A 24769-nucleotide genomic window follows, 5' to 3' on the forward strand; every position below is an offset into this window, starting at 1 on the left:
GGGCAGCTGTATCAGTTTGGCTGTAGGTGTGCAGGGCTACATTGCAGGGGCAGTTGTATCAGTTTGGCTGTAGGTGTGCAGGGCTACATTGCAGGGGCAGCTGTATCAGTTTGGCTGTAGGTGCGCAGGGCTACATTGCAGGGGCAGCTGTATCAGTTTGGCTGTAGGTGCGCAGGGCTACATTGCAGGGGCAGCTGTATCAGTTTGGCTGTAGGTGCGCAGGGCTACATTGCAGGGGCAGCTGTATCAGTTTGGCTGTAGGTGCGCAGGCGTACACTGCAGGGGCAGCTGTATCAGTTTGGCTGTAGGTGCGCAGGGTTACATTGCAGGGGCAGCTGTATCAGTTTGGCTGTAGGTGCGCAGGGCTACATTGCAGGGGCAGCTGTATCAGTTTGGCTGTAGGTGCGCAGGGTAACATTGCAGGGGCAGCTGTATCAGTTTGGCTGTAGGTGCACAGGGCTACATTGCAGGGGCAGCTGTATCAGTTTGGCTGTAGGTGCGCAGGGTTACATTACAGGGGCAGCTGTATCAGTTTGGCTGTAGGTGCGCAGGGTTACATTACAGGGGCAGCTGTATCAGTTTGGCTGTAGGTGCGCAGGGTTACATTACAGGGGCAGCTGTATCAGTTCGGCTGTAGGTGTGCAGGCCTACATTGCAGGGGCAGCTGTATCAGTTCGGCTGTAGGTGTGCAGGGCTACACTGCAGGGGCAGCTGTATCAGTTTGGCTGTAGGTGCGCAGGGCTACATTGCAGGGACAGCTGTATCAGTTTGGCTGTAGGTGCGCAGGGCTACATTGCAGGGACAGCTGTATCAGTTTGGCTGTAGGTGCGCAGGGTTACATTGCGGGGGCAGCTGTATCAGTTTGGCTGTAGGTGTGCAGGGCTACACTGCAGGGGCAGCTGTATCAGTTTGGCTGTAGGTGCGCAGGGTTACATTGCAGGGGCAGCTGTATCAGTTTGGCTGTAGGTGCGCAGGGTTACATTGCAGGGGCAGCTGTATCAGTTTGGCTGTAGGTGTGCAGGGCTACATTGCAGGGACAGCTGTATCAGTTTGGCTGTAGGTGCGCAGGGTTACATTGCAGGGGCAGCTGTATCAGTTCGGCTGTAGGTGTGCAGGGTTACATTGCAGGGGCAGCTGTATCAGTTTGGCTGTGGGTGCGCAGACCTACATTGCTGGGGCAGCTGTATCAGTTTGGCTGTAGGTGCGCAGACCTACATTGCAGGGGCAGCTGTATCAGTTTGGCTGTAGGTGCGCAGGGCTACATTGCAGGGGCAGCTGTATCAGTTCGGTTGTAGGTGCGCAGGGCTACATTGCAGGGGCAGCTGTATCAGTTTGGCTGTAGGTGCGCAGGGCTACATTGCAGGGGCAGCTGTATCAGTTCGGCTGTAGGTGCGCAGGTCTACATTGCTGGGGCAGCTGCATCAGTTTGGCTGTAGGTGCGCAGGGCTACATTGCAGGGGCAGCTGTATCAGTTTGGCTGTAGGTGCGCAGGGCTACATTGCAGGGGCAGCTGTAACAGTTTGGCTGTAGGTGCGCAGGGTTACATTGCAGGGGCAGCTGTATCAGTTTGGCTGTAGGTGTGCAGGGTTACACTGCAGGGGCAGCTGTATCAGTTTGGCTGTAGGTGCGCAGGGTTACATTGCAGGGGCAGCTGTATCAGTTCGGCTGTAGGTGTGCAGGGCTACACTGCAGGGGCAGCTGTATCAGTTTGGCTGTAGGTGCGCAGGGCTACATTGCAGGGGCAGCTGTATCAGTTTGGCTGTAGGTGTGCAGGGTTACATTGCAGGGGCAGCTGTATCAGTTTGGCTGTAGGTGCGCAGTGTTACATTGCAGGGGCAGCTGTATCAGTTTGGCTGTAGGTGTGCAGGGTTACATTGCAGGGGCAGCTGTATCAGTTTGGCTGTAGGTGCGCAGGGTTACATTGCAGGGGCAGCTGTATCAGTTTGGCTGTAGGTGCGCAGGGCTACATTGCAGGGGCAGCTGTATCAGTTTGGCTGTAGGTGCGCAGGGCTACATTGCAGGGGCAGCTATATCAGTTCGGCTGTAGGTGCGCAGGGTTACATTACTGGGGCAGCTGTATCAGTTTGGCTGTAGGTGCGCAGGGCTACATTGCAGGGGCAGCTGTATCAGTTTGGCTGTAGGTGCGCAGGGCTACATTGCAGGGGCAGCTGTATCAGTTCGGCTGTAGGTGCGCAGGGTTACATTACTGGGGCAGCTGTATCAGTTTGGCTGTAGGTGCGCAGGGCTACATTGCAGTGGCAGCTGTATCAGTTTGGCTGTAGGTGCGCAGGGTTACATTGCAGGGGCAGCTGTATCAGTTTGGCTGTAGGTGTGCAGGGTTACATTGCAGGGGCAGCTGTATCAGTTTGGCTGTAGGTGCGCAGGGTTACATTGCAGGGGCAGCTGTATCAGTTTGGCTGTAGGTGCGCAGGGCTACATTGCAGGGGCAGCTGTATCAGTTTGGCTGTAGGTGCGCAGGGCTACATTGCAGGGGCAGCTGTATCAGTTCGGCTGTAGGTGCGCAGGGTTACATTACTGGGGCAGCTGTATCAGTTTGGCTGTAGGTGCGCAGGGCTACATTGCAGGGGCAGCTGTATCAGTTCGGCTGTAGGTGCGCAGGGTTACATTGCAGGGGCAGCTGTATCAGTTTGGCTGTAGGTGCGCAGGGCTACATTGCAGGGGCAGCTGTATCAGTTTGGCTGTAGGTGCGCAGGGCTACATTGCAGGGGCAGCTGTATCAGTTTGGCTGTAGGTGCGCAGGGTTACATTGCAGGGGCAGCTGTATCAGTTTGGCTGTAGGTGCGCAGGGCTACATTGCAGGGGCAGCTGTATCAGATTGGCTGTAGGTGCGCAGGGCTACATTGCAGGGGCAGCTGTATCAGTTCGGCTGTAGGTGCGCAGGCGTACATTGCAGGGGCAGCTGTATCAGTTTGGCTGTAGGTGCGCAGGGCTACATTGCAGAGGCAGCTGTATCAGTTTGGCTGTAGGTGCGCAGGGCTACATTGCAGGGGCAGCTGTATCAGTTTGGCTGTAGGTGCGCAGGGTTACATTGCAGGGGCAGCTGTATCAGTTTGACTGTAGGTGCGCAGGGCTACATTGCAGGGGCAGCTGTATCAGTTTGGCTGTAGGTGCGCAGGGCTACATTGCAGGGGCAGCTGTATCAGTTTGGCTGTAGGTGCGCAGGGCTACATTGCAGGGGCAGCTGTATCAGTTTGGCTGTAGGTGTGCAGGGTTACACTGCAGGGGCAGCTGTATCAGTTTGGCTGTAGGTGCGCAGGGCTACATTGCAGGGGCAGCCGTATCAGTTTGGCTGTAGGTGCGCAGGGCTACATTGCAGGGGCAGCTGTATCAGTTTGGCTGTAGGTGTGCAGGGTTACACTGCAGGGGCAGCTGTATCAGTTTGGCTGTAGGTGCGCAGGGTTACATTGCAGGGGCAGTTGTATCAGTTTGACTGTAGGTGCGCAGGGTTACATTGCAGGGGCAGCTGTATCAGTTTGGCTGTAGGTGCGCAGGGTTACATTGCAGGGGCAGTTGTATCAGTTTGACTGTAGGTGCGCAGGGCTACATTGCAGGGGCAGCTGTATCAGTTTGGCTGTAGGTGCGCAGGGTTACATTGCAGGGGCAGTTGTATCAGTTTGACTGTAGGTGCGCAGGGCTACATTGCAGGGGCAGCTGTATCAGTTCGGCTGTAGGTGCGCAGGCGTACATTGCAGGGGCAGCTGTATCAGTTTGGCTGTAGGTGCGCAGGGCTACATTGCAGAGGCAGCTGTATCAGTTTGGCTGTAGGTGCGCAGGGCTACATTGCAGGGGCAGCTGTATCAGTTTGGCTGTAGGTGCGCAGGGTTACATTGCAGGGGCAGCTGTATCAGTTTGACTGTAGGTGCGCAGGGCTACATTGCAGGGGCAGCTGTATCAGTTTGGCTGTAGGTGCGCAGGGCTACATTGCAGGGGCAGCTGTATCAGTTTGGCTGTAGGTGCGCAGGGCTACATTGCAGGGGCAGCTGTATCAGTTTGGCTGTAGGTGTGCAGGGTTACACTGCAGGGGCAGCTGTATCAGTTTGGCTGTAGGTGCGCAGGGCTACATTGCAGGGGCAGCCGTATCAGTTTGGCTGTAGGTGCGCAGGGCTACATTGCAGGGGCAGCTGTATCAGTTTGGCTGTAGGTGTGCAGGGTTACACTGCAGGGGCAGCTGTATCAGTTTGGCTGTAGGTGCGCAGGGTTACATTGCAGGGGCAGTTGTATCAGTTTGACTGTAGGTGCGCAGGGTTACATTGCAGGGGCAGCTGTATCAGTTTGGCTGTAGGTGCGCAGGGTTACATTGCAGGGGCAGTTGTATCAGTTTGACTGTAGGTGCGCAGGGCTACATTGCAGGGGCAGCTGTATCAGTTTGGCTGTAGGTGCGCAGGGTTACATTGCAGGGGCAGTTGTATCAGTTTGACTGTAGGTGCGCAGGGCTACATTGCAGGGGCAGCTGTATCAGTTTGGCTGTAGGTGCGCAGGGTTACATTGCAGGGGCAGCTGTATCAGTTTGGCTGTAGGTGTGCAGGGTTACATTGCAGGGGCAGCTGTATCAGTTTGGCTGTAGGTGCGCAGGGTTACATTGCAGGGGCAGCTGTATCAGTTTGGCTGTAGGTGCGCAGGGCTACATTGCAGGGGCAGCTGTATCAGATTGGCTGTAGGTGCGCAGGGCTACATTGCAGGGGCAGCTGTATCAGTTTGGCTGTAGGTGCGCAGGGCTACATTGCAGGGGCAGCTGTATCAGTTTGGCTGTAGGTGCGCAGGGTTACATTGCAGGGGCAGCTGTATCAGTTTGGCTGTAGGTGTGCAGGGCTACATTGCAGGGGCAGCTGTATCAGTTTGGCTGTAGGTGCGCAGGGTTACATTGCAGGGGCAGCTGTATCAGTTTGGCTGTAGGTGCGCAGGGTTACATTGCAGGGGCAGTTGTATCAGTTTGACTGTAGGTGCGCAGGGTTACATTGCAGGGGCAGTTGTATCAGTTTGACTGTAGGTGCGCAGGGTTACATTGCAGGGGCAGTTGTATCAGTTTGACTGTAGGTGCGCAGGGTTACATTGCAGGGGCAGCTGTATCAGTTTGGCTGTAGGTACGCAGGGCTACATTGCAGGGGCAGCTGTATCAGTTTGGCTGTAGGTGCGCAGGGTTACATTGCAGGGGCAGCTGTATCAGTTTGGCTGTAGGTGCGCAGGGTTACACTGCAGGGGCAGCTGTATCAGTTTGGCTGTAGGTGCGCAGGGCTACATTGCAGGGGCAGCTGTATCAGTTTGGCTGTAGGTGCGCAGGGTTACACTGCAGGGGCAGCTGTATCAGTTCGGCTGTAGGTGCGCAGGGTTACATTGCAGGGGCAGCTGTATCAGTTTGGCTGTAGGTGCGCAGGGCTACATTGCAGGGGCAGTTGTATCAGTTTGGCTGTAGGTGTGCAGGGTTACATTGCAGGGGCAGCTGTATCAGTTTGGCTGTAGGTGCGCAGGGTTACATTGCAGGGGCAGCTGTATCAGTTTGGCTGTAGGTGCGCAGGGTTACATTGCAGGGGCAGCTGTATCAGTTTGGCTGTAGGTGCGCAGGGCTACATTGCAGGGGCAGCTGTATCAGTTTGGCTGTAGGTGCGCAGGGCTACATTGCAGGGGCAGCTGTATCAGTTTGGCTGTAGGTGCGCAGGGCTACATTGCAGGGGCAGTTGTATCAGTTTGGCTGTAGGTGTGCAGGGTTACATTGCAGGGGCAGCTGTATCAGTTTGGCTGTAGGTGCGCAGGGTTACATTGCAGGGGCAGCTGTATCAGTTTGGCTGTAGGTGCGCAGGGCTACATTGCAGGGGCAGTTGTATCAGTTTGGCTGTAGGTGTGCAGGGTTACATTGCAGGGGCAGCTGTATCAGTTTGGCTGTAGGTGTGCAGGGTTACATTGCAGGGGCAGCTGTATCAGTTTGGCTGTAGGTGTGCAGGGCTACATTGCAGGGGCAGCTGTATCAGTTTGGCTGTAGGTGTGCAGGGTTACATTGCTGGGGCAGCTGTATCAGTTTGGCTGTAGGTGCGCAGGGCTACATTGCAGGGGCAGCTGTATCAGTTTGGCTGTAGGTGCGCAGGGCTACATTGCAGGGGCAGCTGTATCAGTTTGGCTGTAGGTGCGCAGGGTTACATTGCAGGGGCAGCTGTATCAGTTTGGCTGTAGGTGCGCAGGGCTACATTGCAGGGGCAGCTGTATCAGTTTGGCTGTAGGTGTGCAGGGCTACATTGCAGGGGCAGCTGTATCAGTTTGGCTGTAGGTGCGCAGGGCTACATTGCAGGGGCAGCTGTATCAGTTCGGCTGTAGGTGTGCAGGGTTACATTGCAGGGGCAGCTGTATCAGTTTGGCTGTAGGTGCGCAGGGCTACATTGCAGGGGCAGCTGTATCAGTTTGGCTGTAGGTGTGCAGGGTTACATTGCAGGGGCAGCTGTATCAGTTTGGCTGTAGGTGCGCAGGGCTACATTGCTGGGGCAGCTGTATCAGTTTGGCTGTAGGTGCGCAGGGTTACATTGCAGGGGCAGCTGTATCAGTTTGGCTGTAGGTGCGCAGGGCTACATTGCAGGGGCAGCTGTATCAGTTTGGCTGTAGGTGCGCAGGGCTACATTGCAGGGGCAGCTGTATCAGTTCGGCTGTAGGTGTGCAGGGCTACACTGCAGGGGCAGCTGTATCAGTTTGGCTGTAGGTGCGCAGGGTTACATTGCAGGGGCAGCTGTATCAGTTCGGCTGTAGGTGCGCAGGGCTACATTGCAGGGGCAGCTGTATCAGTTTGGCTGTAGGTGCGCAGGGTTACATTGCAGGGGCAGCTGTATCAGTTTGGCTGTAGGTGCGCAGGGCTACACTGCAGGGGCAGCTGTATCAGTTTGGCTGTAGGTGCGCAGGGTTACATTGCAGGGGCAGCTGTATCAGTTTGGCTGTAGGTGCGCAGGGCTACACTGCAGGGGCAGCTGTATCAGTTTGGCTGTAGGTGCGCAGGGTTACATTGCAGGGGCAGCTGTATCAGTTTGGCTGTAGGTGCGCAGGGCTACATTGCAGGGGCAGCTGTATCAGTTTGGCTGTAGGTGTGCAGGGTTACATTGCAGGGGCAGCTGTATCAGTTTGGCTGTAGGTGCGCAGGGCTACACTGCAGGGGCAGCTGTATCAGTTTGGCTGTAGGTGCGCAGGGTTACATTGCAGGGGCAGCTGTATCAGTTTGGCTGTAGGTGCGCAGGGCTACATTGCAGGGGCAGCTGTATCAGTTTGGCTGTAGGTGCGCAGGGCTACATTGCAGGGGCAGCTGTATCAGTTTGGCTGTAGGTGTGCAGGGCTACACTGCAGGGGCAGCTGTATCAGTTTGGCTGTAGGTGTGCAGGGTTACATTGCAGGGGCAGCTGTATCAGTTTGGCTGTAGGTGCGCAGTGTTACATTGCAGGGGCAGCTGTATCAGTTCGGCTGTAGGTGCGCAGGGTTACATTGCAGGGGCAGCTGTATCAGTTTGGCTGTATGTGCGCAGGGTTACATTGCAGGTGCAGCTGTATCAGTTTGGCTGTAGGTGCGCAGGGTTACATTGCAGGGGCAGCTGTATCAGTTTGGCTGTAGGTGCGCAGGGTTACATTGCAGGGGCAGCTGTATCAGTTTGGCTGTAGGTGCGCAGGGCTACACTGCAGGGGCAGCTGTATCAGTTTGGCTGTAGGTGCGCAGGGTTACATTGCAGGGGCAGCTGTATCAGTTTGGCTGTAGGTGCGCAGGGCTACATTGCAGGGGCAGCTGTATCAGTTTGGCTGTAGGTGCGCAGGGTTACATTGCAGGGGCAGCTGTATCAGTTTGGCTGTAGGTGCGCAGGGCTACATTGCAGGGGCAGCTGTATCAGTTTGGCTGTAGGTGTGCAGGGCTACATTGCAGGGGCAGCTGTATCAGTTCGGCTGTAGGTGTGCAGGGCTACATTGCAGGGGCAGCTGTATCAGTTTGGCTGTAGGTGCGCAGGGCTACATTGCAGGGGCAGCTGTATCAGTTTGGCTGTAGGTGTGCAGGGCTACATTGCAGAGGCAGCTGTATCAGTTTGGCTGTAGGTGCGCAGGGCTACATTGCAGGGGCAGCTGTATCAGTTTGGCTGTAGGTGCGCAGGGCTACATTGCAGGGGCAGCTGTATCAGTTTGGCTGTAGGTGTGCAGGGCTACACTGCAGGGGCAGCTGTATCAGTTTGGCTGTAGGTGCGCAGGGCTACATTGCAGGGGCAGCTGTATCAGTTTGGCTGTAGGTGTGCAGGGCTACATTGCAGGGGCAGCTGTATCAGTTTGGCTGTAGGTGCGCATGGTTACATTGCAGGGGCAGCTGTATCAGTTTGGCTGTAGGTGCGCAGGGTTACATTGCAGGGGCAGCTGTATCAGTTTGGCTGTATGTGCGCAGGGCTACATTGCAGGGGCAGCTGTATCAGTTTGGCTGTAGGTGCGCAGGGTTACATTGCAGGGGCAGCTGTATCAGTTTGGCTGTAGGTGCGCAGGGTTACATTGCAGGGGCAGCTGTATCAGTTTGGCTGTAGGTGCGCAGGGCTACATTGCAGGGGCAGCTGTATCAGTTTGGCTGTAGGTGCGCAGGGTTACATTGCAGGGGCAGCTGTATCAGTTTGGCTGTAGGTGCGCAGGGCTACATTGCAGGGGCAGCTGTATCAGTTTGGCTGTAGGTGTGCAGGGCTACATTGCAGGGGCAGCTGTATCAGTTTGGCTGTAGGTGCGCAGGGCTACATTGCAGGGGCAGCTGTATCAGTTTGGCTGTAGGTGCGCAGGGCTACATTGCAGAGGCAGCTGTATCAGTTTGGCTGTAGGTGCGCAGGGCTACATTGCAGGGGCAGCTGTATCAGTTTGGCTGTAGGTGTGCAGGGCTACATTGCAGAGGCAGCTGTATCAGTTTGGCTGTAGGTGCGCAGGGCTACATTGCAGGGGCAGCTGTATCAATTTGGCTGTAGGTGCGCAGGGCTACATTGCAGGGGCAGCTGTATCAGTTTGGCTGTAGGTGTGCAGGGCTACACTGCAGGGGCAGCTGTATCAGTTTGGCTGTAGGTGCGCAGGGCTACATTGCAGGGGCAGCTGTATCAGTTTGGCTGTAGGTGTGCAGGGCTACATTGCAGGGGCAGCTGTATCAGTTTGGCTGTAGGTGCGCATGGTTACATTGCAGGGGCAGCTGTATCAGTTTGGCTGTAGGTGCGCAGGGTTACATTGCAGGGGCAGCTGTATCAGTTTGGCTGTATGTGCGCAGGGCTACATTGCAGGGGCAGCTGTATCAGTTTGGCTGTAGGTGCGCAGGGTTACATTGCAGGGGCAGCTGTATCAGTTTGGCTGTAGGTGCGCAGGGTTACATTGCAGGGGCAGCTGTATCAGTTTGGCTGTAGGTGTGCAGGGTTACATTGCAGGGGCAGCTGTATCAGTTTGGCTGTATGTGCGCAGGGCTACATTGCAGGGGCAGCTGTATCAGTTTGGCTGTAGGTGTGCAGGGTTACATTGCAGGGGCAGCTGTATCAGTTTGGCTGTAGGTGCGCAGGGTTACATTGCAGGGGCAGCTGTATCAGTTTGTCTGTAGGTGAGCAGGGCTACATTGCAGGGGCAGCTGTATCAGATTGGCTGTAGGTGCGCAGGGCTACATTACTGGCGCAGCTGTATCAGTTTGGCTGTAGGTGAGCAGGGCTACATTGCAGGGGCAGCTGTATCAGTTCGGCTGTAGGTGCGCAGGGCTACATTGCAGGGGCAGCTGTATCAGTTTGGCTGTAGGTGCGCAGGGTTACATTGCAGGGGCAGCTGTATCAGTTTGGCTGTAGGTGCGCAGGGTTACATTGCAGGGGCAGCTGTATCAGTTTGGCTGTAGGTGCGCAGGGTTACATTGCAGGGGCAGCTGTATCAGTTTGGCTGTAGGTGCGCAGGGTTACATTGCAGGGGCAGCTGTATCAGTTTGGCTGTAGGTGCGCAGGGCTACATTGCAGGGGCAGCTGTATCAGTTTGGCTGTAGGTGCGCAGGGCTACATTGCAGGGGCAGCTGTATCAGTTCGGCTGTAGGTGCGCAGGGCTACATTGCAGGGGCAGCTGTATCAGTTTGGCTGTAGGTGCGCAGGGTTACATTGCAGGGGCAGCTGTATCAGTTTGGCTGTAGGTGCGCAGGGCTACATTGCAGGGGCAGCTGTATCAGTTTGGCTGTAGGTGTGCAGGGTTACATTGCAGGGGCAGCTGTATCAGTTTGGCTGTAGGTGCGTAGGGCTACATTGCAGGGGCAGCTGTATCAGTTTGGCTGTAGGTGCGCAGGGTTACATTGCAGGGGCAGCTGTATCAGTTCGGCTGTAGGTGTGCAGGGTTACATTGCAGGGGCAGCTGTATCAGTTCGGCTGTAGGTGCGCAGGGCTACATTGCAGGGGCAGCTGTATCAGTTCGGCTGTAGGTGCGCAGGGCTACATTGCAGGGGCAGCTGTATCAGTTCGGCTGTAGGTGCGCAGGGCTACATTGCAGGGGCAGCTGTATCAGTTCGGCTGTAGGTGTGCAGGGTTACATTGCAGGGGCAGCTGTATCAGTTCGGCTGTAGGTGCGCAGACCTACACTGCAGGGGCAGCTGTATCAGCTCGGCTGTAGGTGCGCAGGGCTACATTGCAGGGGCAGCTGTATCAGTTCGGCTGTAGGTGCGCAGGGCTACATTGCAGGGGCAGCTGTATCAGTTCGGCTGTAGGTGTGCAGGGTTACATTGCAGGGGCAGCTGTATCAGTTCGGCTGTAGGTGCGCAGGGCTACATTGCAGGGGCAGCCGTATCAGTTTGGCTGTAGGTGTGCAGGGTTACATTGCAGGGGCAGCTGTATCAGTTCGGCTGTAGGTGCGCAGACCTACACTGCAGGGGCAGCTGTATCAGCTCGGCTGTAGGTGTGCAGGGCTACACTGCAGGGGCAGCTGTATCAGTTTGGCTGTAGGTGCGCAGGGCTACATTGCAGGGGCAGCTGTATCAGTTTGGCTGTAGGTGCGCAGGGTTACATTGCAGGGGCAGCTGTATCAGTTTGGCTGTAGGTGCGCAGGGTTACATTGCAGGGGCAGCTGTATCAGTTTGGCTGTAGGTGTGCAGGGCTACATTGCAGGGGCAGCTGTATCAGTTTGGCTGTAGGTGTGCAGGGCTACATTGCAGGGGCAGCTCTATCAGTTTGGCTGTAGGTGTGCAGGGCTACATTGCAGGGGCAGCTGTATCAGTTTGGCTGTAGGTGCGCAGGGCTACATTGCAGGGGCAGCTGTATCAGTTTGGCTGTAGGTGTGCAGGGCTACATTGCAGGGGCAGCTCTATCAGTTTGGCTGTAGGTGCGCAGGGTTACACTGCAGGGGCAGCTGTATCAGTTTGGCTGTAGGTGTGCAGGGTTACATTGCAGGGGCAGCTGTATCAGTTTGGCTGTAGGTGTGCAGGGCTACATTGCAGGGGCAGCTGTATCAGTTCGGCTGTAGGTGTGCAGGGTTACATTGCAGGGGCAGCTGTATCAGTTTGGCTGTAGGTGCGCAGGGCTACATTGCAGGGGCAGCTGTATCAGTTTGGCTGTAGGTGTGCAGGGCTACATTGCAGGGGCAGCTGTATCAGTTTGGCTGTAGGTGTGCAGGGCTACATTGCAGGGGCAGCTGTATCAGTTTGGCTGTAGGTGCGCAGGGCTACATTGCAGGGGCAGCTGTATCAGTTTGGCTGTAGGTGTGCAGGGTTACATTGCTGGGGCAGCTGTATCAGTTTGGCTGTAGGTGCGCAGGGCTACATTGCAGGGGCAGCTGTATCTGTTTGGCTGTAGGTGCGCAGGGTTACATTGCAGGGGCAGCTGTATCAGTTTGGCTGTAGGTGTGCAGGGTTACATTGCTGGGGCAGCTGTATCAGTTTGGCTGTAGGTGAGCAGGGTTACATTGCAGGGGCAGCTGTATCAGTTTGGCTGTAGGTGTGCAGGGTTACATTGCTGGGGCAGCTGTATCAGTTTGGCTGTAGGTGAGCAGGGTTACATTGCTGGGGCAGCTGTATCAGTTTGGCTGTAGGTGAGCAGGGTTACATTGCAGGGGCAGCTGTATCAGAACATCGCTTGCTAGAGTAGCCCTACAGCCATGCAGACTGGACACGGCAGTAGCGACGTACATGATTGCAGCTGACGGCAGGTACACGCCCAGAAAATAGCCAAGACACGCCTCCATTTTTGCTGCAACTCCCCATTATCTCCCCCTAAACTTTTACACTTCAGGCATAACACAAAGTGTTGTGTTTTACAACCCCATATAACACCCAGTGCTGTCCGTGGTGAAACAGACGCTGTCACCACATCAGAAGCCGACATTCTGCATTTCTATAAATAAAGTTCGTTCTTTTACCTTTTCAAAGAAAAATTATTTTTACTCCTACACAGAGTATTAGAGAGGAATCGGTATGACTGAAGAGTCCAAATACAAATGTTCATTATAAAAGGTTTGTCAATGTAAGATTTCCAGTTAATGTCCTGGATCTCTCAACTGAAGGTGGATGGATCCATCAGACATTGTCCTGCGTCTTTCAGCTGAAGGTAGGTGTATCCATCAGACATTGTCCTGCGTTTCTCAGCTGAAGTTGGGTGGATCCATCAGACATTGTCCTGTGTCTCTCAGCTGAAGGTAGGTGTATCCATCAGACATTGTCCTGCATTTCTCAGCTGAAGTTGGGTGGATCCATCAGACATTGTCCTGTGTCTCTCAGCTGGAGGTGGATGGATCCATCAGACATTGTCCTGCGTTTCTCAGCTGAAGTTGGGTGGATCCATCAGACATTGTCCTGTGTCTCTCAGCTGAAGGTAGGTGGATCCATCAGACATTGTCCTGCATTTCTCAGCTGAAGTTGGGTGGATCCATCAGACACTGTCCTGTGTCTCTCAGCTGGAGGTGGATGGATCCATCAGACATTGTCCTGGATCTCTCAGCTGGAGGTGGATGGATCCATCAGACATTGTCCTGGATCTCTCAACTGAAGGTGGATGGATCCATCAGACATTGTCCTGGATCTCTCAGCTGAAGGTAGGTGGATCCATCAGACATTGTCCTGCGTCTCTCAGCTGAAGGTAGGTGGATCCATCAGACATTGTCCTGCGTTTCTCAGCTGAAGTTGGGTGGATCCATCAGACATTGTCCTGCGTCTCTCAGCTGGAAGTGGATGGATCCAATAGTCATTGTCCTGTGTCTCTCAGCTGGAAGTGGATGGATCCATCAGACATTGTCTTGCGTCTCTCAGCTGAAGGTAGGTGGATCCATCAGACATTGTCCTGCATCTCTCAGCTGAAGGTAGGTGGATCCATTAGACATTGTCCTGCGTCTCTCAGCTGGAGGCGGGTGGTTCTATCAGACATTGTCATGCGTCTCTCAGCTGAAGGTAGGTGGATCCATTAGACATTGTCCTGCGTCTCTCAGCTGAAGGTAGGTGTATCCATCAGACATTGTCCTGCGTCTCTCAGCTGGAGGTGGATGGATCCATCAGACATTGTCCTGCATCTCTCAGCTGGAAGTGGATGGATCCAATAGTCATTGTCCTGTGTCTCTCAGCTGGAAGTGGATGGATCCATCAGACATTGTCTTGCGTCTCTCAGCTGAAGGTAGGTGTATCCATCAGACATTGTCCTGCATCTCTCAGCTGGAAGTGGATGGATCCAATAGTCATTGTCCTGCGTCTCTCAGCTGAAGGTGGGTGGATCCATCAGACATTGTCCTGCATCTCTCAGCTGGAAGTGGATGGATCCAATAGTCATTGTCCTGTGTCTCTCAGCTGGAAGTGGATGGATCCATCAGACATTGTCTTGCGTCTCTCAGCTGAAGGTAGGTAGATCCATTAGACATTGTCCTGCGTCTCTCAGCTGAAGGTAGGTAGATCCATTAGACATTGTCCTGCGTCTCTCAGCTGGAGGCGGGTGGTTCTATCAGACATTGTCCTGCGTCTCTCAGCTGAAGGTAGGTGGATCCATTAGACATTGTCCTGCATCTCTCAGCTGAAGGTAGGTGTATCCATCAGACATTGTCCTGCGTCTCTCAGCTGGAGGTGGATGGATCCATCAGACATTGTCCTGCGTCTCTCAGCTGAAGGTGGGTGGATCCATCAGACATTGTCCTGCATCTCTCAGCTGAAGGTGGGTGGATCCATCAGACATTGTCCTGCGGTTCTCAGCTGAAGGTAGGTGGATCCATCAGACATTATCCTGCGGTTCTCAGCTGGAGGCGGGTGGTTCCATCAGTCATTGTCATGCGTTTCCCAGCTGGAGATGGGTGGTTCCATCAGTCATTGTCCTGCGTCTCTCAGCTGAAGGTAGGTGAGAGTCTCTGTAGGTGAAGGAGTGGCAGGAAGGACAGAAAAATAAACAAGCAGAAGGTCGGGGAGACACCTAAAGAGTCCACCAGGATCCCCGAAACAGCAGCAAAACATACTTTCCCCAGAACCTCCAGAGAAGAAAGGAGACTGTAGTGGGTGGCCTGGGGGAGAGGGGGAGAAGACATCGTAGTAAGATCACGGAGGTGACACATATATAAAACACACAGAAGAAAGGATCATTTGGAATCAAAAATTTTTTGTCTTCAATACACTGTTTCACGCAACATTGCCGCAGCGCCGCTGCTACGTTTCCTGTATGGCTCTTTTTTCTATACGTATACTATATTATATTTTATTTCTAGAGATATATCCATATATCCTATATAATAAAAAGGCAAACGTTGCTCTTCTCCTCTATGGGGGGAATATAAGAGGTATGCTCGCCGACAGTCACTGGCTGGAACCTGACGGAGCAATTCAGTTGTTGCTCCGTTGAGGCACGCACAGCCGATATACACAGTGGGCCGGATGTGATGTGAAAGTAGGTCGGAGGTGCCGGTTCCCGCAGAAAAAGTCACAGTTCAGCTGGGAACCCGCACGTCATTACATCCAGCCTATTGTATGTATGTACAGTATGTATGTGTGTGTATGTACAGTATGTGTGTGTATGTACAGTATGTGTGTGTGTGTATGTACAGTATGTGTGTGTATGTACAGTATGTGTGTGTATGTATGTACAGTATGTGTGTGTACAGTATGTGTGTATGTACAGTATGTGTGTGTATGTACAGCATGTACAGTGTGTACAGTATGTATGCGTATGTACAGTATGTGTGCGTATGTACAGTATGTATGCATATGTACAGTATGTATGGGTGTACAGTATGTGTGTATGCACAGTATGTACATATAGTATGTATGTGTATGTATGTACAGTATGTATGTATAGTATGTACAGCATGTATGTGTGTACAGTATGTATGTGTGTATGTACAGTATGTGTGTACGCACAGTATGTATGTATAGTACGTACGTACGTACGTACAGCATGTATGTGTGTACAGTATGTATGTGTGTGTATGTACAGTATGTGCGTATGTACAGTATGTATGTGTATGTATGTACAGTATGTGTGTATGTACAGTATGTGTGCGTATGTACAGTATGTGTGTATGTACAGTATGTGTGCGTATGTACAGTATGTATGTGTATGTATGTATGTACAGTATGTGTGTATGTACAGTATATATGTGTGTGTACAGTATGTATGTACAGTATGTATGTGTGTATGTACAGTATGTGTGTATGTGTGTGTATGGACAGTGTGTGTGTATGGACAGTATGTGTGTGTGTACAGTATGTGTGTGTATGTACAGTATGTATGTGTGTATGTATGTATGTACAGTATGTATGTGTGTATGTACAGTATGTATGTGTGTATGTATGTACAGTATGTATGTTTGTATGTACAGTAAGTGTGTGTATGTATGTACAGTATGTATGTACTTACAGTATGATTGTGTGTATGTACAGTATGTATGTACAGTATGTATGTGTGTATGTATGTATGTGTATGTACAGTGTGTGTGTATGTACAGTATGTATGTGTGTATGTACAGCATGTATAGTATGTCCAGTATGTATAGGTGTACAGTATGTATGAGTGTGTATGTACAATATGTATGTGTGTGTATGTACAGTATGTGTGTGTATGTACAGTATGTATGTGTGTATGTATGTACAGTATGTATGTGTATACAGTATGTATGTGTGTATGTATGTACAGCATGTATAGTATGTACAGCATGTATGGGTGTACGGTATGTATGGGTGTACGGTATGTATGTACGTACAGTATGTATGTGTGTATGTACAGTATGTATGGGTGTACAGTATGTATGTGTGTATGTATGTACAGTATGTATGTGTATACAGTATGTGTGTACAGCATGTATAGTATGTACAGTATGTATGTGTGTATGTATGTACAGTATGTATGTGTGTACATGTATAGTATGTACAGTATATATAGTGTGTGTATGTATGTGTGTACAGTATGTGTGTGTATGTACAGTATGTATGTGTGTATGTACAGTATGTGTGTATGTATGTACGTACAGTATGTATGTACAGTATGTATGTACAATGTGTGTGTGTGTGTGTGTGTGTGTGTACAGTATGTGTGTATGTACAGTATGTATGTGTATGTACAGTATGTATGTGTGCATGTACAGTATGTATGTACAGTATGTATGTGTGTATGTACAATATGCATGTGTGTATGTACAGCATGTATAGTATGTACAGTATGTATGTGTATATGTACAGTATGTATGTGTGTATGTATGGGTGTACAGTATGTGTGTATGTACAGTATGTGTATACAGTATATATGTGTGTATGTACAGCATGTATAGTATGTACAGTATGTATGGGTGTACAGTATGTATGTACAGTATGTATGTTTGTGTATGTACAGTATGTATGTTTGTGTATGTACAGTATGTATGGGTGTACAGTATGTATGTGTGTGTGTATGTACAGTATGTATGTGTGTACGTACGTACGTACGTACGTACGTACAGCATTTATAGTATGTACAGTATGTATGTGTGAATGTATGTACAGTATGTATGTGTGTACAGCATGTATAGTATATATAGTATGTGTGTATGTGTGTACAGTATGTATATGTGTATGTACAGTATGTATGTGTGTGTACAGTATGTATGTGTATCTATGTACAGTATGTGTGTATGTACAGTACATGTGTGTATGTATGTACAGTATGTATGTGTGTATGTATGTACGTACGTACGTACGTACGTACAGTATGTGTGTATGTACAGTATGTATGGGCTCTCAAGACCCACTTCTTCACAAAACCCAGCCAAATCTCATCCTCAGCCTCTGTTCCACATTCTCTATGTACCCCATCTGTGTCACCCATGTCTGTCTACCCCTCCCCTTTAGATTGTAAGCTCTCACGAGCAGGGCCCTCTTCTCTCATGTGCTTATCATTTGTCTTACTTTAATACTCTTCAACTGCACCAACTCGAGCAGTCTTCTGCCACCTGATACTTATTCCAGTGTCATCTGCTGATGTTAATATGTGTATTTACCCTGTACATGTCCTATACTGTCATCAACTGTAAGTTACTGTTTTCCTGTTTGATTATTTATGTACTCTGTAATTGGGCGCTGCGGAACCCTTGTGGCGACATATAAATAAAGGATAATAAGATTTTAAACCTACCGGTAAATCTTTTTCTCGTAGTCCGTAGAGGATGCTGGGGCCACCGTAAGGACCATGGGGGATAGACGGGCTCCGCAGGAGACATGGGCACTTTAAGAAAGACTTTAGGTCTGGGTGTGCACTGGCTCCTCCCTCTATGCCCCTCCTCCAGACCTCAGTTAGAGAAACTGTGCCCAGAGGAGATGGACAGTACAAGGAAAGGATTTTTGTTAATCCAAGGGCAAGATTCATACCAGCCACACCAATCACACCGTATAACTTGTGTATCAAGTAAACAGGTAACAGTATGAAAAAATAACGTAGCATCAGTCCAACCTGATGGAACTACAACATAACCCTTATGCAAGCTAAACTATATACAAGTCTCGCAGAAGTAGTCCGCACTTGGGACGGGCGCCCAGCATCCTCTACGGACTACGAGAAAAAGATTTACCGGTAGGTTTAAAATCTTATTTTCTCTAACGTCCTAGAGGATGCTGTGGACTCCGTAAGGACCATGGGGATTATACCAAAGCTCCCAAACGGGCGGGAGAGTGCGGATGACTCTGCAGCACCGATTGAGCAAACAGGAGGTCCTCCTCAGCCAGGGTATCAAACTTGTAGAACTTTGCAAAGGTGTTTGAACCCGACCAAGTAGCAGCTCGGCACAGCTGTAGTGCCGAGACCCCTCGGGCAGCCGCCCAAGACGAGCCCACCTTCCTAGTGGAATGGCCCTTAACCGATTTCGGTAACGGCAATCCTGCCGTAGAATGCAGCTGCTGAATCGTGTTACAGATCCAGCGAGCAATAGTCTGCTTTGAAGCAGGGCCGCCAACCTTGTTGTACTTTTGTTTTTCTGATCCTAGCCGTTCTGCCTACGTAAATTTTTAAAGCCCTGACCACATCCAGGGACTTGGAATCCTCCAAGTCACGTGTAGCCACAGGCACGACAATAGGTTGGTTCATATGAAAAGATGAGACCACCTTAGGTAGGAATTGAGGACGGGTCCGCAATTCTGCTCTATCCATATGGAAAACCAGATAGGGGCTTTTATGTGATAAAGCCGCTGTGAGAATACTGGGTTCAAAATCACTCAGTCACGGTGGTAGATGAAAAACCAACAGTGGTCTATTGAACAGAATGGGTTATAAACAGCTCAGCACACTTCTGTGATCCAATTCTACACGACAATCCCTCCTGGAACTCCTGACAGAACATTACTTCTTAGTCAGTCTCCTGCCACCCTCTCACCTTCTCTCCCAGATCTCTCTCACCTCCCGTTTGCTATCATCAAAACCTTTGTCTTTCCTACCATAAGGCGACATCCCCAGAACAGTTTCAGAGCAAACCTACTTTCACATGTCCAGGCATGTCCCCTAGGCCACAATAGATGTTAACTAAATTAACCTTACTTAATTAATCTGATTGTGTGGCCTGGAATCCATTGTGTGGGGAAGAATGAGGGGGTTGTATGGCCTGACATCTGAGACTGGCTGTATCTACCCAACAGCAAACACACAGGTTATCTGAGCAGTCACATGGGGGGAACATTATTTTACAAACTATAACACAATAACCAATACATTCATATATATACATCGAAAACATAACTGTACCCTTGTAACAATAACATCATACAATATAATACAATATTGCCTAGTGTATAGCCAAATACAGATCAACAATCAGTGTAGTCCATGGGTAGGACCAGGGCTAGGGAAGTAGCTGAGTGTCTTTTACCACTGTGTGACACAACGCGCCGGCTGTGTTGTCACATTTCCTCCCTCTACTTCCAAGCCCGGTGTCCTGGGTGGCTTAAGCTTGCTGAGAGTAATGGTATTCTCCTGTACCCTGGGTATTTGTAGCGAGGGATTTCCTGGGCTTGCTCGGCGCTTGGTCTAGTTCCTGCTGACGGGACAGGCCATCTGCGTTCCCGTGATCTCTGCCCTTTTTATGAGAGATAGAGAAATTGTATAGTTGTAGGGCTAAGCTCCATCTCAGCAGTCGTCCATTGTCTCCGGCAGTGCGCTGTAACCAACTAAGGGGACTGTGGTCTGTTACCACTGAGAACTCGCGCCCGTACACATATGGCTGCAATTTCTTGAGTGCCCAGACTATGGCCAGGCATTCCTTTCCAATAGTGGCATAGGCTATCTCACGGTCCAGAAGTTTTCGGGAGAGAAAGGCAACTGGGTGTTCACAACCATCCTCCCCTACTTGGCTCAACACAGCTCCTATTCCACAACCCGAGGCATCTGTTTGCACAATGAACCGCCGGCGGAAGTCGGGGGCTGCTAACACTGGGGATCGGAACAAAATGTCCTTCAGCTGGGAAAAAGCCTGCTCACACTCTGGGCTCCAGTCAATTTGTCGGGTGTATTTTTTTGTCGTTAGGTCAGTCAGGGGTTTGGCAATGGTGCTGTACTGGGGCACAAATTTACGGTAGTACCCGGCTGTTCCAAGGAAGGCACGTACCTGTGTTTGGTTAGTGGGGCGAGGCCATTTCAGGATGGCCTCAATTTTCGTTGGCTCGGGACGAATATGGCCTCCACCAACCCTATGCCTGAGGTACAACACCTCTGCCATCCCCATCTGACATTTGTCAGGTCTGATTGTTAACCCTGCCTTGCTGATCCAACACCTGGACCACATGCTGCAGATGCTCCTCCCATGTCTGACTAAAAATGGCTATGTCGTCAAGGTATGCCTGGGCAAAGTCCTGACACCCTGTCAGTAGGTGATCTATGGTACGCTGAAAGGTGGCTGGGGCATTCTTCATCCCAAAGGGCATGGCAGTAAATTCAAAGAGCCCAAATGGGGTGCTGAATGCAGACCTCTCCTGTGCCTCCCTGGTAAGGGGTATCTGCCAGTATCCTTTGCTAAGATCCAGAGTGGATACATAGCGAGCCATCCCCAACCTGTCTAACAGCTCATCTACCCGGGACATGGGGTATGCGTCTGTCACTGTCACCTCGTTCAGCCTCCTATAGTCCACGCAGAAGCAGGTACTGCCATTTTTCTTGGGCACTAGGACTACGCTGGCGGCCCAGGGACTATGGGATGGTACAATAACACCAAGCGCCAGCATTTCATCGACCTCCCTTTTGATCATATCAATCACCCCGGGGGTTCACCCGATAAGCGGGTTGCCTAGTGGGCCGAGCCTCTCCGGTGTTGACATGATGGGCCACTACATGAGTGCGCCCTGGCCTGCTTGTGAATTGTGGCCTCTCTACCTCCAATACCTCCCTCATCTGTAGGGCCTGGGTTTCGGTTAACTGCGAGCCTATGGGCACCGCCTCCACTCCTAGGTCTCTCTTGGTGGCTGCTAGAATGTCAGGGATGGGGTCAGTCTCTGGGTCATCCATAGGTGGGCAACAGATTGCCACCGCCCCTATCTCCCTGGTGACATATTTCTTTAACCTATTTATGTGGTAGGTACCCACCCGCTTCCCTGTTTGGTCTAGGGCAATAATGTAATCTACCCGGCCCTGCCGATCCACTACAGTATAAGGCCCTGCCCAGGTAGGCGACTTATGCTTTCGGGCAGGTACTAGCACCATCACTTTCTGTCCAACCTCTAGTTCCCTGTCCTGCGCTCGTTGGTTATAGTACCAGCACGGTCTTTCCTGCGCGCCCAGGGTGTGGTCATGCGCAAGCTGCATCAGCCTGTGCAGTTTCTCCTTCATTTGGACTACATATTCCAAGATGGGAACCTCAGGTTCCTGAAATGACCCTTCCCAGCTTTCCCTGACTAGGTCAAGTGGTCCCCTTACCCTTCGGGCATATAGTAACTCGAAAGGAGAAAATCCGGTTGAATCCAGCGGCACTTCGAGGTACGCGAATAATAGCTGTAGCAAGGACTTCTCCCAGTCTCCCCCCTCCGATTCAGCAAATGCCCGCAGCAACTGCTTTAGGGTCGAATTGAATCTCTCACAGAGACCATTAGTCTGGGGGTGATAAGGGGTGGTGCGTAAGGGATGGACCCCAAAGTTGTCCCATACTGTCTGCAGCAATTCCCCTTGAAATTGCGTACCCTGATCAGTAACTACTTCTTGGGGAAATCCTACGCGACTAAAAATATACATAAGAGCCTGGGCGATATGTTCAGCATCTATGGATGCCAGTGCCACTGCCTCAGGGTATCTAGTCGCGTAATCAACTACAGTCAGTATGTATCTCTTTCCTGTTCGGCTCGGTTTCTTAAAAGGCCCCACAATGTCCATGGCCACTCTCTTAAATGGCTCACTTATGACAGGTATGGGTTGTAGGGGAACTCGGCGTGGGGGTCCCCCGAGGCGTTGGCAGACCTCACATGACTCTCTATACTGTTTTACCTCCTGGTTAGCCCCAGACCAGAAGAAATGTTGCAGCAGCCGGGCACGGGTTTTCCGAACCCCTAAGTGGCCTGCTAAGGGAATGTCATGGGCAAGGGCCAGCAACCGGGCACGGTACTGCTGTGGAACAATCAACTGTTTTCTTAGGACTCTAATGGGTCTACTTTTGCTGGCACCCGGTACAGTCTCCCCTCCTCCCACATAATGCGATCCTCCTGAGGCCCCCAATCTGTTCGTCCCGCTGCCCTGCGGAGGCTAGCTAGGGAGGGGTCGGTCCGTTTGGCTTCCCTAAAGGCTATCCTATCTACTTCCCCCAGATTCTCATCACAGTCAGGCAAGTCTGGTACAGGGTTACTCACCGCCAACGGTTCAGGGTTTGTGGCTGTCACTTCCACAGAGACTCCTGGTGCTGGCATGAGAGGGTCCTCATGTACTGCCTCCAAAGCCTGTGCTTGGCTTCGGGTGATAGCTCCCACAAAGTAACTAGCCAATCCAGCACTCAGATCGTTGCCCAGAATGACGTGAGTGGGTAATCCATCCAAAAGTCCCACATTTACCTCTTCAGAGTCCAGGCCCCAGTCCAGGTGTACCCTTGCCATAGGTATTACAGTGATCTGCCCTCCTGCCATGGAAATTTTAACTTTCCTTTTCTTCAGTATTTGGCAGGGGTGAATTAATTCTGGCCGGATAAGGGTGATAGAAGCTCCAGAGTCTCTCAACCCTTGCAGCTCCTTCCCATTATCTTTTACAAGTTGTAGGTGGGTCTTCATATTATCCGGGGTGGATTTCCCAATAGCTGCTACCACCTCTACTTGGTATGCTACTTCCTCCGCCTCTGGCGCATCAGGAAAGTAGTCCGCCTCGCCCGTTCCAAATGATTCGTGGCACACAGCCACCCGCGACATGGCAGATTGGGCACCTGGGAATGGCCGTCTTACCCGTGTACAGTCACGAAGTAAATGCCCCACCTGGTCACAGTTGTAGCAGCGTCGGCTTGCAGGTGACGCTGGTCCCCGAGACCTTGAATTTCTGGCTAGGGAAGCTGGGGTATGTAATGGGGCCGGCCGGTGGGGGAGCAATGGTAGATCACTATCGTGCTGGGGCCGTCGGAGGGTTGTCCTCTCCTCTGTATTGGCACCTCTCCACCGAGGCCTGTTAGCTGTGAACTCATCTGCTAGGTGTGCTGCTTTTTCCGGTCTGCCACCCACTTCCTGATCCCTGGAGGCATCTTGTTTAGCAACTGCTCCAAAAAAAAAAGCATTTTTAATGTCTGCTACAGTAAGGGCCTTCTTCACGGCCAGCCACTTATCACAGTTCCTCCGCAGCAAGTTATTGAACACTATAAATGAGGCATCTCCTTTCCGTGCCATAGACCGGAACTTTATGCGATACGATTCAGCGGTCACCGCATATCTGGCAAGCAGCACACTCCGTACCTCCTCAAATACCAGGATCTGCTCTGGGCTCCGGGCATGGCATGCCTCCAGTGCCCGTCCTCTCAGACTGGGCACCAAATATCGAGGCCACTCTGCTGCCTCAATTCCATGCATTATCATAACAGATTCAAACATCTGCAAATGAGTATCAATATCCGAACTGACCTCATCAAAAGGTGGGACCTCATTATACCTCAGCCGGGATGTCTGCCTTATCGCTACTGCCAGGGCGGTTATACCGGTCTGCGCCCCCAATGTGGCTCCCAGTACTGATGCTCCTTGTCCTAGTGCTGCCAGCAACTCCCGCAACTGATCTGTACTTCCAATGGCCAGTGCAGGGCTCATTGTAGCAGTTCCAGTGGTTCCTTGACCCTCGGCCTGCTCTGGGATGCAGTCCTCCTCATCCTCCTGCCCGGCTGTTCTTGGTCCCATTCAGCTAGCTTTGCCATTAAGACTGCTCTGGTGTCCGATGCATTAAACTCAATCTGTCTTGTTCGACAGAGGTCCTGTAGTTGATCCTTCTTGCTGTATCGGTAGCATAGCGGGGCAGAATCCATTGCCTGCTGTGGTTTTTTCCTTTCTGCTGGTGTCTTGAGTGATCCCACCGCTGCCGCCAAATGTGAGGATACTGGGTTCAAAATCACTCAGTCACGGTGGTAGATGAAAAACCAACAGTGGTTTATTGAACAGAATGGGTTATAAACAGCTCAGCACACTTCTGTGATCCAATTCTACACGACAATCCCTCCTGGAACTCCTGACAGAACATTACTTCTGACTCTCTGACCTTCTCTCCCAGATCCCTCTCACCTCCCCTGTTTGCTATTATCAAAACCTTTGTTTTTCCTATCATAAGGCGACATCCCCAGAACAGTTTCAGAGCAAACCTACTTTCACATGCCCAGGCATGTCCCCTAGGCCACAATAGATGTTAACTAAATTAACCTTACTTAATCTGATTGTGTGGCCTGGAATCCATTGTGTGGGGAAGAATGAGGGGGGTGTATGGCCTGACATCTGAGACTGGCTGTGTCTACCCAACAGCAAACACACAGGTTATCTGAGCAGTCACATGGGGGGAACATTATTTTACAAACTATAACACAATAACCAATACATTCATATATATATACATCGAAAACATAACTGTACCCTTGTAACAATAACATCATACAATATAATACAATATTGCCTAGTATATAGCCAAATACAGATCAACAATTAGTGTAGTCCATGGGTAGGACCAGGGCTAGGGAAGTAGCTGCATGTCTTTTACCACTGTGTGACACAACGCGCCGGCTGTGTTGTCACAGCCGCCAATTCCGAAACTCGCCTAGCCGAAGCCAAGGCTAACAAAATGACCACCTTCCAATTGAGATATTTCAACGCCACTGTTTTAAGTGGTTCAAACCAATGTGACTTAAGGAAACTTAACACCACGTTAAGGTCCCAGGGCGCCACCGGAGGTACA

The 24769-nt window shown here is 51.4% G+C and overlaps 1 protein-coding gene across 1 annotated transcript in view; it reads right to left on the reverse strand.

The window, feature by feature from the left end:
• Window positions 1-12339: 12339 nt before the first annotated feature.
• The window catches only part of MFSD3 (major facilitator superfamily domain containing 3), a 136877-nt gene continuing 124447 nt past the window's right edge, over window positions 12340-24769 (reverse strand). The window contains exon 6 of the mRNA XM_063921052.1: window positions 12340-14450. Coding sequence (XP_063777122.1) covers window positions 14277-14450 — 174 coding nt within the window. The 3' untranslated portion in view covers window positions 12340-14276. The remainder of the gene's footprint in view (window positions 14451-24769) is intronic.

Source organism: Pseudophryne corroboree, chromosome 5, assembly GCF_028390025.1.
Source record: "Pseudophryne corroboree isolate aPseCor3 chromosome 5, aPseCor3.hap2, whole genome shotgun sequence".
Lineage (NCBI taxonomy): Eukaryota > Metazoa > Chordata > Amphibia > Anura > Myobatrachidae > Pseudophryne > Pseudophryne corroboree.